Genomic DNA, 11,852 nt, shown 5'->3' on the forward strand with positions numbered 1-11,852 from the left:
ACCCAGGTTCAATCCTTCGTCAGGGAACTAAGATCTCACACACCACGGAGCAACTAAGCCAGCGCACCACAGCTTAGAGTCTGCGCAACGCAAGGAAAGATCCTGCTTGATGCAACAAACAGCCAGCATGCTGCAACTCAGTGCAGTCAAATAAATACGTGTTTCCTCTAAAAAGGGGTGGGGCAGGGTGTGCTTTTTAAGAGGGTCTCTGGCTGGAGTAAGAAGTGTGCTCCCTGCCCCCGGGGGTTCTCCCAGAGAGGCCTTCCTGGAAATTCCCCAGAATCACCATGACAGTGGCTTTGGAAGATGATTCAGAAAGCAAGATTGGGCCTCTCTGGAAGCCTGAGGAGCTATTTCTGAGCTATTTAGAGCCTCAGACCCAGAAGTACAAAATGTCTTTATTTCACAGAAATAAGGGCTGTTGCCACGGTCAGGGGAGGGAGATGTGAGGCAGGATGGGAGGTGCTGAGCTGATTGTCCTTTTCAGAAGAATCTTCTGAAATGAATTGGGCAGGGGACCCCCTAGAACCTCAAGGCCACAGCTGAGCCCCAACCTGGACACAGTCTGAGCATGGACCTTGGCAGGAGGGTGGGGCAGGACCGTGGTGGTTGGAGAAGACAGGCCCCTTCCTGCCGATCCCTATACAGAGAGGGAGGGGGCTGGGCATGGACACAGGCAAGCAGGGGTCACATTGGGGTGCTGTGGACCTTGCCCTCCTCCTCTGGGATGTTCTCATAGGCATTCTCGTGCTCACTGGACCTGAAAGAGGATGATAGGGGTCATTGCTCCTTCTATCCCATCCCCTTCTCCTTGCCCCATCCTGCACTTGTGAGGGCTGTGTCTTCCAGAATAAATGTTTGAGTCCCAGAGGGGGTTCCCTTGACCATATCTGGTCTTCTGCACCTGAGACCAGAGGCCTCTCACCACCACCACCCTGAATCCCGTCTCTCTTTGCCATCTAGCCTCTCCTCTGGGAACCCCACTAAGAAACCCCCCCATTGAGCCCACGTCCTCACTGAGCTTCCTCCCCTACAGATTCTCCTCCCCACAGAGTCCTTCTACTCATCCCTTCAGAGTCCCTTTCTTCCACTGAGCCTCTTTTCCTCACTACATCCCTCCCTATGAATCCAATCTACCCACTGAGCCCCTCCCCGCACTGAGTCCCCATCCCCTTACTGAGCCCTCTCTGCAAACTGAGGCTGCATGGAGCCTTGCAGTCGTCCCAAAGGCCCCTTCACTCACCATCCTCCCACACTGAACCCTTTCTCTTCGCTGAGCCCTTCCCCACATGAGCCACCATCCTCCCCACCCTCTCCTCATCAAAAGCTCCTGGTCCTGAGGTCCCCGGGAGCCCCTGGAGCACAGGGCAGTCTGCCCTCCACCAGCGCCTCACCTGAAGCTTGCTGCCATTGAGGAGTACTTGCCGTCTGTTCCCACCAGGATCCCGTCAGCTGTGTTTCCAATGGTCATGACCGTGTTTATAGACGCCCTAGGGACAGTGCTCATCAACAGGGCTCTCTGGGTCCCCTCTCCCTCTGGTACCCCTCCTTCCTCTAGTCCAGTCAGACCCTGTTCCGTAGCCTCTAGGGGAAGCCCCTCTCTCCAGCAGGGCCCAGCAGCCTGGTTCTGGCCACACTCTAAGGGGCCTCACGCCCTTCTCCCTGATCCGCAGTGGGGCCCTCAGGTGCCAGCCTGAGGTCCACTAAAGACGTACCCCAGACCTTGTACCAGCCACCTCCCAGACTCCCTCTGCTGTTTCCCTCTGGCCTCAGCTCAGCTCCAGAGCAGACCCGGCAGCACTCAGTGTCTGCCCCAGAGTCCCCACGAGATTTTCCTAGGCAGTAGGAATGACCACTGAAGGCAGAGCTGGGGCCAGTGGAGAAAAGAATCATTTCCAACAACAGCCTCCTTGCCTCTTACTCAAGGGTGGCCTTTGCCCCAGCATCCCCGGACACCACTCTCAGGAGGGTCACCATGACCCTAAGCACTGCTCATCTTTCCTCGGACGTCCCACGGGCGCCTCAGACATAATGTATCCAAGTTGCCCCAGACCTGCCTCTTCTCTCATGGTCTATGTCTCGGTGGGCGGTCCCATCAGAAGCCTGGATGTTTTCTCTGTCCTTCCTCCTTCCTGTCTCTGTGTCCCCCCGCTTCCTTCCTCGACAGCTCTTAGACCTGGCCCCTCGCTCCATCTCCTCTGCCGCCTCCACAGTCCAGACTGTCTCCTGACCTCATCCTCATCCCTTTTCTTCATCTGCAGACATCTCAGCCCGAGACTGGCTTGCACACTTGCACTGGATCCCTACTGCACTAAGGACAAAGCCTGAAGTCGGGGGCCTTAGTGCACAAGCATCTGCCTGGCCTGGGCTCTGCTGACCTCGCCAGCCTATCTCAGGCCTCTCCATCCCTCTCTCCATCTGGGAGCTGCTCGTGTTCATTCAGTGTGTCCTGCAGGGCTGCTGCTGGCACCCAGGACCAGGCCACCGGTATGAGAACTGGGGGCAGACGCAGACTTGCCCCAGAGTTGACAGGGGCAGAAACGAACTAGATTTCAGCCCAGCCCCCTCTGCCTTTGTGCTCTGCCCTGAACCTAGGACCCCTCAACTGCAGTGCTCTCCCACCCTGCACTGTGCTGGGACTGGCTCCTGCCTGGGCTTCAGGATAAACAAACAGTAGGAAACCTTCTCTGATCGCCCTCCTTCCCCCCAGGTCAGGCCTGCAGGGCACTCTGCAGGCTCCTTCAGCATCAGCCTCAAGCTGCGATGGCTCCCACCATGCTTGCCTTCCCTTCCCATCTGGGAGTCTGTGAGCGCAAGAGCAGTGTCTGTCCCATTGCCCCTCTGTACCTCCCGAATGTGACATGCCAGCAGACCCTGGAGAAGGGCAGAACATTCCTGTCCAGGGGTTTTCACAGCCCCCATCACAGATGGGCCGCTGTCCCAACTATACAGATAGAAACACTGAGAATCCGAGAAGAGACGACTGCCCCCAGTGAGCGCACTCAGCTCTAGGCGCCAGCAAACCTCAGCTCTGCTCCCTGAGACCTCAGGCCTCCGTGTCCCTTCCACACAGTGAGAGGATTTCATCAACCCTTCTCCCTGCTATCAGAGCAGTGGCCGGGGCCCTGGTCCCACCTTGCCTGCGCTGGCCCAGCCCCCAGGGCCCCCCAGGTAGCACTCACGGCTCTTCCTGGCACCAGAAGTGGTTGACAGCAAAGGCGATTGCGACAAGGACCAGGAACACAGCCACGGCGATAAGGCCTTGCATCCAGGGCTGCAGGTTCCCCTGGGCTGGAAAGGGAGGCGTGTGCTGTGTTTGGGGGGGAGGCGAGGGGCGGGGGTGTGTCCTGCAGCAAGCTGGGCGCAGTGGGACTACCAGTGCAGGGAGCCCTCCTGCCTCTGGGCAGGAGCCTGTGCTGGAGGCTCCCAGCCCGCTGCCCGGACCAGAAGAAACCGTCTGGGAAACAAGGACCCCGTCTGACCACTGGGCTTATAAAGGGGACGGTGGTTCAGAGGAAGACAGGATTTGGAAAAAAGAAAGGAGCCAAGGAGGGAGGAAGCCTCAGAGAGCAGCGTCTGAGGTCCAGGCAGCCCAGAGTGTCCTCTCCCCCAGCCCTCTCCCGCTGCAGTGGGTCACAAGTAGGGGCCCCCAGGGAGAGCCTCAGCCCAGGGACCAAAGGGCAGCCCCTTGAATAGCCAGCCTGGCCCTGCCAGGGAGAGTGGCTCCCCTCCTCCCCTGCTCCCAGGCTGGGGAGGCCCAGAGCTAATAGGACTAGGCTGGCATCTGGAAGATCCTGTTTTGTAGCAGAGGTTCTCTGGCGTCAGGTAGGCGTGGGAGCAAGGACAGGCAGGGTGGTGCAGCTGGGGGTGCCAGGGGTGCCAGGTGTGCCCAGAGGAAGGGTAGGACAGAACACCTTTGGAAAGGCGGGACAGAGGGCCGAGCTCTCTCTGGGTCTTGGCAGGAGGGGAGCTCCCAACCGGATCCCCTTTCGGCTCCTCTGGCTGGGTGCCCAAGGGACTAGGCTAGACATCAGTCTGAGGCCCCATCCAGGCACCTTCTCTGCCTTTTGACCCTTGACCCTTGACACTACCTCTAACCCTCAAGATTTCCCAGAAGTCTCTGCCCTCAGCCACTGGCAGCCCCAAAGGGCTCTCCTCTCCCCAGACATCACCGTGCTCTGTGAGCCTGAGAGAGCCTGGCCACACTGAGGACAGACACACAGTAGCAGTTAGATGTCTCAGGAAGGGACAGAGGCCAACAGGAGACTTTTGAAAGGTCCTGCTTCCAGACCAGAATACCTGCATCCCTAGTGCCATCCTGTACTTAAAGGGCCCAGGCTGAGCATCAGAAACTTCATTCTGCCCATTCCTTCTCAAAGGTCCTTCCTGAGTCTACCCGAAAGCTCTCCTGCTGCCCAGAGGCACTGCTTCCTCTCTGAGCAGTCCCTGATCCTGGCAGGTGTTGCGAAGGAGGGAGGGCCCTGGGAACTCTGTCCTGTGGTCAGACCTTGCTCATCTTCTTGGGTGACGGGAGATACACAGTGTGGTTACTGTATGTTCCATACTTGCCAAGACGCTGTGTTTTGGACTCATTGTTTTCCCAAAAAACAATGGTTCAGGCCCTTTGTTTCCTCGGGTCAGTGGCTACCCAAGGATTGGGAGTCAGGGCTCAGGCCCTGGGAGGCCTGTCTCTGCAGCCAGTTCCCTCCAGACACACCAGGGACACTGCTCCTCCTTCCAGGTGGCTCTGGGGTGCTCATACAGCACAAGGGGCAGGGCCTGGGGCAGAAGAGAAGAGATCTAGCCCTGTCCCTTCTTGCTCTGCTGTGTGACCTACACAAGTTACTCAGCCTCTCTGATCTTCAGTTCCCAGAGAGGGCTTCCAAGACCTGAGAGGCAGAGTTGAAGCAGACATGCACGAGAGCTCAGGGCAGCTGCAAAAGAGGGGTGCTCCGGAAATCAACCCCCTCTGGGGCCAAATCCCACCTGCAGAGTCCCCAGACTCTGGCTGCAAACACAGCCTCACAGCACAGGGCAGACACCAGTTGGTGGGTGTGGAGCTTTACCCATACAAAGCCCTACCCCACTCCTGCAGGGTAGGTGCCCTGGGAGGTGGGTGGGCAGGTTTATTGTCTTCATTTTACGGATGAGAAAACTGAGTCTCAGAGAAGGGCAGTGATTTGCTCATCTCCTTGGGTGACGGAAGATACACAGCAACACAACGGCAAAGCCGGACAGAGAGCCCAGGAAGGCGGTGGGAACCACACTGGGACTCTGGGTAGGAAACAAAGGGGGTTTAGGCCAAAACCATGACAGCACCGCCCCAGAAACAAGCCTGCCATTGAGGGGTGGCTCAGCCCCTACTCCCACCCTCCTTGAAGCCCCCAACTCTCAGAACCCAGCCATCTCTAGGGCAATTCCTGCTCCCGGAGCCTGGGTCTCAACTCCCCGCCCCAACCCTAGATCCAGCGTTTCCCTGCTGCCCTCATTTCTCACTTGTGGGAAACACGTCCCAGCCAGAAGCCTGTGTCTGCCTTTGGAGGTTCCTCTGGCTAGCCCAGTGCCTCTTCCCTCTCCAACCTGCAGGTGCCAAGGGTGATGAGAAGGACAGAAGACCACCCCTTCCACCCCTGGGCCCCCAACACCCAGCCCGGCCCTCTCCTCCCCGCAGCCGCTGGGCTGGCCCAGGCCCCTGCTACCTCGTTGGCAGCTGGCGGGTGGCATTGCCGTGAGCAGGCTCAGGACGACCAGGCTGAGGGCTGACATGGCTGCAGGCACCTGCTCAGGCGGCTGGAACCTGGGCCCCTGGAGCTGCTGCGGGTCCTGTGGGCGTCCGCTGAGATCAGCTCGGTCTGGTTTGACCCTGGAGGAGAGAAGCTAGTGAGGAAGGAGGCAAGGGAGGAAGGAGGAGGGGAGGGAGAGGGAACCTGCCCTCCCTCCCACGGTAATGAGCTGCCAGGCCTGGCTTTCCCTGGCCAGAGCCCAGCCCATTCAGGCTGGCATTTGAGGTCATCTTCCAGAGACCAAGGCGCCGAGCCCTGGGAGGTGAAGGGAGTCAGGCCTCACCTCCAAGCCCCAGGCCTCTGGAATCTTGTGTCAGCTCCCCCTTCCTGGCAGTGGGGCTGAGTTCTGGGGAAAGGTGTGACACATTCTTGCTCCTGCCTTTGAATGAGCCCAGGGGGCGGGGCCTCTGGGCAGGGCTGACAGTGGGATTAAGAAATTTGCTGGCTGGTTCCGGACAAGGGGAAAACCCAGAGGCTAGGAAAGGTCAAAGTTGCCCTCTCCCTGAGAGCCTGACCTATTTCCTGTTCTTCTCACCTGTTCCCACTCCGCCAAGCCAGACCCCAGGGCCCCAGGCCTGCACACAGCCCTGGCTTCTGTCCCTGCACTCCCTGCCCAGTTCACTAGCTCTCTAAATCCGCCCTTTTCCATGGGGATCATGACAGAGAGCCTGAGGTCCTAGTTCCCAGCGTCCCCACCCAGCCAAGCTGACCTGATTCAGTTCAGCTCCACCTCTTTGCCCCAGAGTTGGTCCCTGGAAGCTGGGACAGGATCTGAGCTTGGTCAGAGGCCTCTGCACACACCTTCTGATCCCTCTCCACCCATCCCAATGAGGGAAGTAGGTGTCCTGCTCTGGAGGACAAATGAAGGACATTCCCAGGTTGGAAGGTCCAGTCCGGGGCCCTGAATCGCTGGGTCCTCAAATCTCAAGATCCCATGGAAGTCATCAGGCCCTCCAGCTCAGGATCTGAGAATGACCCAAGTACCTGTTGAGGCCTGGGGGCCAAGGATCTTACTGGGTCTCCTTCCTCCATGCCCCTCTACATTCCTCCAGGACTACAGGAAGCCACAGATGCTGGAGTCTGGCTCCACAGAGGCCAAGAAAGAAGGAACCAGTAGACTGGGGCAAAGTCTCAGAGATGGAGGGTCCCCAGAAGCTAGGGTGTGAATTGAAAGCCCCTGCACAGCCCCCCTGCCCAGATACCACCAGACTGGTGCTCATAGGACCTCCTGGTCAGCCCTTGCTATTGCCAGTGGCACACCCAGACATCTCACCTCATCCCTGCTTCCTATGTGTGTGGTTGTGTGTGCCCACTGCCATGGGGGATACACACATTCATGCCAACATGGGGTCTCAAGGTGGTCTCGGGGAACTTGGCTTGGAGGTGAGTGATGCCGTCTATGCGTGCCCGTCCTACTCCAGCTCGGTGTCTTCAGTGTGTTCTGGCATCATGCGTGGCTAGAGTAGGCACCTGGTGTGTTAATGAACAGCCAGGGCATCACTGATTAGAATGCAAGGAATGGAGTTGAATTTAACAAACAAACACTGATAACCTTCTTCTAAGCAGGGGAGTTACAGGATCAGATTTGCATTCGAGAAAATACCTCTGGACACAGAATGGAGAATGAATGGGGCACCCACAGACCAGAGAAAGGAAAGCCATGGGGAACTTACAGTAGCCACTCAGGGGCTGCAGGGTGAGGCAGAGGGACTGGGACTGAGCCCTGCTTAGGAGGGCTGCATGGACAGGACACGGGCAGGAGAACACCGACTAGCTGGGAGTGGGGCTTGAGGGGCAGCGAGGAGCTGGGGTCACTTCCGTTTGTGGCTTGGTGGCGCCTCACAAGGGGCCGGGGCAAGTTTCAGGAGGTGGGGAGGGGTGATGAGCTACAGGTTTAGATGTATTGTACTTGTGGACGCTCCGTAGGGAAACATCCAGAAGGCAGGGGGATCCCCAGGTCAAGGGTAGAGAAGCGCAATCTGGGTGGCTGAGGCACTGGAGCGCAAGGTCTCCCCGGGATGTGTGTGGGTGTGCACGCGAGCACGCTCACGTGTGTGTGTGTGTGTGTGTGTGTCTGTGTGTGAAGGAGAGAGCCAGGGCAAAGGAGGCGGGCAGACAGTGACAGACCAGGAAGGGTCTTCCAAAGGAAGAGGAGCCAGGGTGGAGCAGGAGGAGAATCTCCAGGAGAATGAGGCGTCCCAGAAACCAAGGAAGGCAAGATCCAAGAAGAGAGAGGGAAGTCATGCTGGGGCCCTCTCTCCAGCCAGTGCGCCCCAGGGGCAGCTCAACCTCTGCCATCATCCCCAAGTCTCAGGTCCCAGCTCTCACATCCAAGCATCCCCCCTTCCCTACAGAGTCCCGAGAAGGACAAGGACTCCCTGGGCCATGCTTTGGGGGCCGTGGCGGGTGGGGGTGAGCAGGAAGGACAGCAGGTAACCAACAGGAGGAAAACACACCTCCCAGGTCAAAGTCCCAAGCTTTAGAGCAAAACAAGTTGTTCCAGGAAAGGGGGGGCAGGGTGTGGGTGGACACTTGGCTTTGAGGCTGGTCACTGCGCTGTAGGTGTCCTCATCCAACTGAGGGGGGATCATCTCTCCAGCTGTCTGGACACAGCCCTGGGTCCCCGTGGTAACAAGTTGGATCCCCTGCTGGTCTGGCTTGTGTCCAGGATCTGGACTCAGGCCTCAGGAGCCCCACAGGGCTGGACCCTGTATCCTCACCTCTGAGCCACTATTCCATCAACACTCAGCTCCTCCCTCCTGTTCCCAGCAGAGCTCTGTCGCTCTGTGTCATCAGGCCCCCTTAGGTCCTCCACCCAGTTAGATCTTTTGCAATTACCCTTCAGAAAAGCCAAAGTGGTCCTCATTGCTTCTCGTTGTTATTCAGTCACTACTTCATGTCTGACTCTCTGCGACCCCAAGGACTGCAGCCTGCCAGGCTTCCCTGTCCTTCACTATCTCTTGGAGTTTGCTCAGACTCATGTCTATTGAGTCAGTGATGCCATCCAACCATCTCGTCATCTGTCGCCCTCTTCTCCTGCCCTCAATATTTTCTAGCATCAGGGTCTTTTCTAATGAGGCAGCGCTTTGCATCAGGTGGCCAAATTATTGGAGATTCAACTTCAGCATCAGTCTTTCCAATGAACATTCAGCGTTGATTTCCTTTAGGATTGACTGGTTTGATCTCCTTGCTGTCCAAGTGACTCTCAAGAATCTTTTCCAGCACCACAGTTCAAAAGCATCAATCCTTTTGTGCTGAGCATATCTCTCACATGTTCTCACAGGCTCAGCTTTCTTTATAGTCCAGCTCTCACATCCATACATGACCACTGGAAAAACCATAGCTTTGACTAGATGGACCTTTGTTAGCAAAGTAATGTCTCTGCTTTTTAATATGCTGTCTAGGTTGGTCATAACTTTCCTTCCAAGGAGTAAGCGTCTTTTAATTTCATGGCTGCAATCACCATCTGCAGTGATTTTGGAGCCCAAAAAAATAAAGTCAGCCACTGTTTCCCCATCTATTTGCCATCAAGTGATGGGACTGGATGCCATGATCCTAGTTTTCTGAATGTTGAGCTTTAAGCCAACTTTTTCACTCTCCTCTTTCAATTTCATCAAGAGGCTCTTTAGCTCTTCTTCACTTTATGCCATAAGGGTGGTATCATCTGCATATCTGAGTTTTTTATATTTCTCCTGGCAATCTTGATTCCAGCTTGTGCTTCTTCCAGTCCAGCATTTCTCCTGATGTACTCTGCATCGAAGTTAAATAAGCAGGGTGACAATATACAGCCTTGATGTACTCCTTTCGCAGTTTGGAATCAGACCATTGTTCCATGTCCAGTTCTAACTGTCGCTTCTTGATCTGCATACAGGTTTCTCAGGAGGCAGGTAAGGCGGTCTGGTATTCCCATCTCTTTAAGAATTTTCCACACAGTGATGGAAAAGAATTTTCCACACTGTGATCCACATGGTCAAAGGCTTTAGCGTAGTCAATGAAGCAGAAGTAGATGTATTTTTGGAACTCTCTCGCTTTTTTGATGATCCAATAGATGTTGGCAATTTGATCTCTGGTTCCTCTGCCTCTTCTAAATCCAGCTTGTACATCTGGAAGTTTTCAGTTCATGCACTATGGAAGCCCAGGTTGAAGGATTTTAAGCATTACCTGGCTAGCATTATCTTGCACAATTATATGGTAGTTTGAACATTCTCTGGCATTGCCTTTCTTTGGGATTGGAATGAAAACTGACCCCAGTCCTGTGGCCACCACTGAGTTTTCTAGATTTGTTGGCACTTAAACAGCATCATGTTTTAGGATTTTAAATAGCTCAGCTGGAATTCTATCACCTCTACTAGCTTTGTTTGTAGTAATGCTTCCTAAGGCCCACTTGATTTCACACTCCAGGATGTCTGGTTCTAGGTGAGTGACCACACCATAGTGGTTATCTGGGTCATTATGACCTTTTCTGTATAATTTCCCTGTGTATTCTTGCCACCTCTTCTTAATCTCTTCTGCTTCTGTTAGGTCCTTGCCATTTCTGTCCTTTATTGTGCCCACTTTGCATGAAATGTTCCCTTGTATCTCCAGTTTTCTTGAAGAGATCTCTCCCATTCTATTGTTTTCCTCTATTTCTTTGTATTGTACATTCAAGAAGGCTTTCATATGTCTTCTTGCTATTCTCTGGAACTCTGCATTTAGTTGGGTATATCTCTCCCATTCTCTTTTGCTTTTCACTTCTCTTCTCTTCTGTTTGTAAGGTCTCCTCACACAACCATTTTGCCTTCTTGCATTTCGTTTTCTTTGGGATGGTTTTGGTCACCGCCTCCCATACAATGTTGTGAGTCTCCATCCATAGTTCTTCAGGTGCTCGTCTATGGAATCTAATCCCTTGAAGCTTCTAGTAGTAATAGTGGTAGTTTTAGTCGCTCAGTCACTTTCCACTCTTTGCGAACCCATGAACTAGGGCACGCCAGTCCCTCCTGTTCAAGGGATTCTCCAGGCAAGAATACTGGAGCTTCTTGGAGTCTCCTATTTCCCCACCCTCTCTAGCCTGCCATTCCCCTTGATGCCAGCAGGTGGCAGAGTCTAGCTCTGATCCCAGACTAGCTGGGGAGGGCAGAGAGGGGCCTGTTTGCAGCTAAAGGTTCTGCAATTTCCTCTCTGCAGCCCCCGACTTCTGACCACTTCCAGGGGTAGTTTGGAAGAAGGGAGGGTGGACACTGACAAGTAAACAGTCAGTGATGCTGTGAACAGCACACGTGGCATGCTCAAGGCTGTGCACTAGGGAAGCACTGACAGCTACCTCGTTAAAGAAGATATCCTGGAGGAAGGGCATGTTAGAAAGGGCATGACTTGTTGGACCTAGCAGAGTGACAGCCTGGGGAAAGTTTCCAGGCAGAGGGAGCTCAGCCTGAGGAAAAGCAAGGAGACACATTCAAGGAGGGTGCTTTAGAGCAAAAAAGTAAAAGGCTTTTTAACTCATTCTTATATTTCATGTTGCTAAAGTCTTTGCTGCAAACCTGAGAGCTCCTGGGGACCTTATTTTATTCATTCAAACAGATCCTGCTTAACCTCCTTCAGGGCTTTCAGTGACTCCTCAGATAATATCCAAACTTCTTAGCTGGGCTTGAAGACTCCACCACGGCCCTTATCCTTCTCTCCAGCTTCATCTGGCCCCAGGGCCTTTGTCTCTTCCTAAACACCAACCAAGCTCTCTCCCACATCAGGGCCTCCTCCACACTCGCTCTTCACTCTGTTTGCCTGGCAGACTTTAACCAATCCTCCAAGTCTTGCTTTAGGTGTCACTTTCTCCAAAGGGCTTTCTTTGATCTCCCTTCTCCCCCATCTGAAGTCAGTCCTTCTGTAAATCCCCTACTTGTCTCTTCACAGCCACTATCACAGATCGCAGTGACATGTTGATATGTGTGTTTACTCACTTAATGTCTGTCTCCCTGGACAGAAGGCACCCCAGCACACTATTAATGAGCACACACCCAACAAACGTTGAGTCTCAGCAAATCCAGTGCCTCCCTCTGGCCTGGCAGAGAGCGGCTCAGAGAATGACTATTGAAT

The 11,852-nt window shown here is 54.7% G+C and overlaps 1 protein-coding gene across 5 annotated transcripts; it reads right to left on the reverse strand.

Moving 5' to 3' along the window:
* Window positions 379–7,228, reverse strand: PDZK1IP1 (PDZK1 interacting protein 1). Of its 5 annotated transcripts, none has more exons than XM_005678455.3 (6): window positions 7,057–7,219; window positions 5,700–5,863; window positions 5,497–5,580; window positions 3,183–3,291; window positions 1,395–1,490; window positions 379–760 (listed from the first exon to the last, which is right to left on the reverse strand). In XM_005678455.3, exons 1-6 carry the CDS (start codon window positions 7,059–7,061, stop codon window positions 688–690), a joined length of 531 nt encoding a protein of 176 aa, XP_005678512.1. In that variant the 5' UTR covers window positions 7,062–7,219; the 3' UTR covers window positions 379–687. The 5 variants fall into 5 exon arrangements, with proteins under 5 accessions (XP_005678512.1, XP_005678514.1, XP_005678513.1 ...); XM_005678457.2 differs by lacking the exon at window positions 7,057–7,219 and adding an exon at window positions 6,067–6,164; XM_005678456.3 differs by lacking the exon at window positions 5,497–5,580 and having other exon boundaries at window positions 7,057–7,215.

Source organism: Capra hircus, chromosome 3, assembly GCF_001704415.2.
Source record: "Capra hircus breed San Clemente chromosome 3, ASM170441v1, whole genome shotgun sequence".
NCBI lineage: Eukaryota > Metazoa > Chordata > Mammalia > Artiodactyla > Bovidae > Capra > Capra hircus.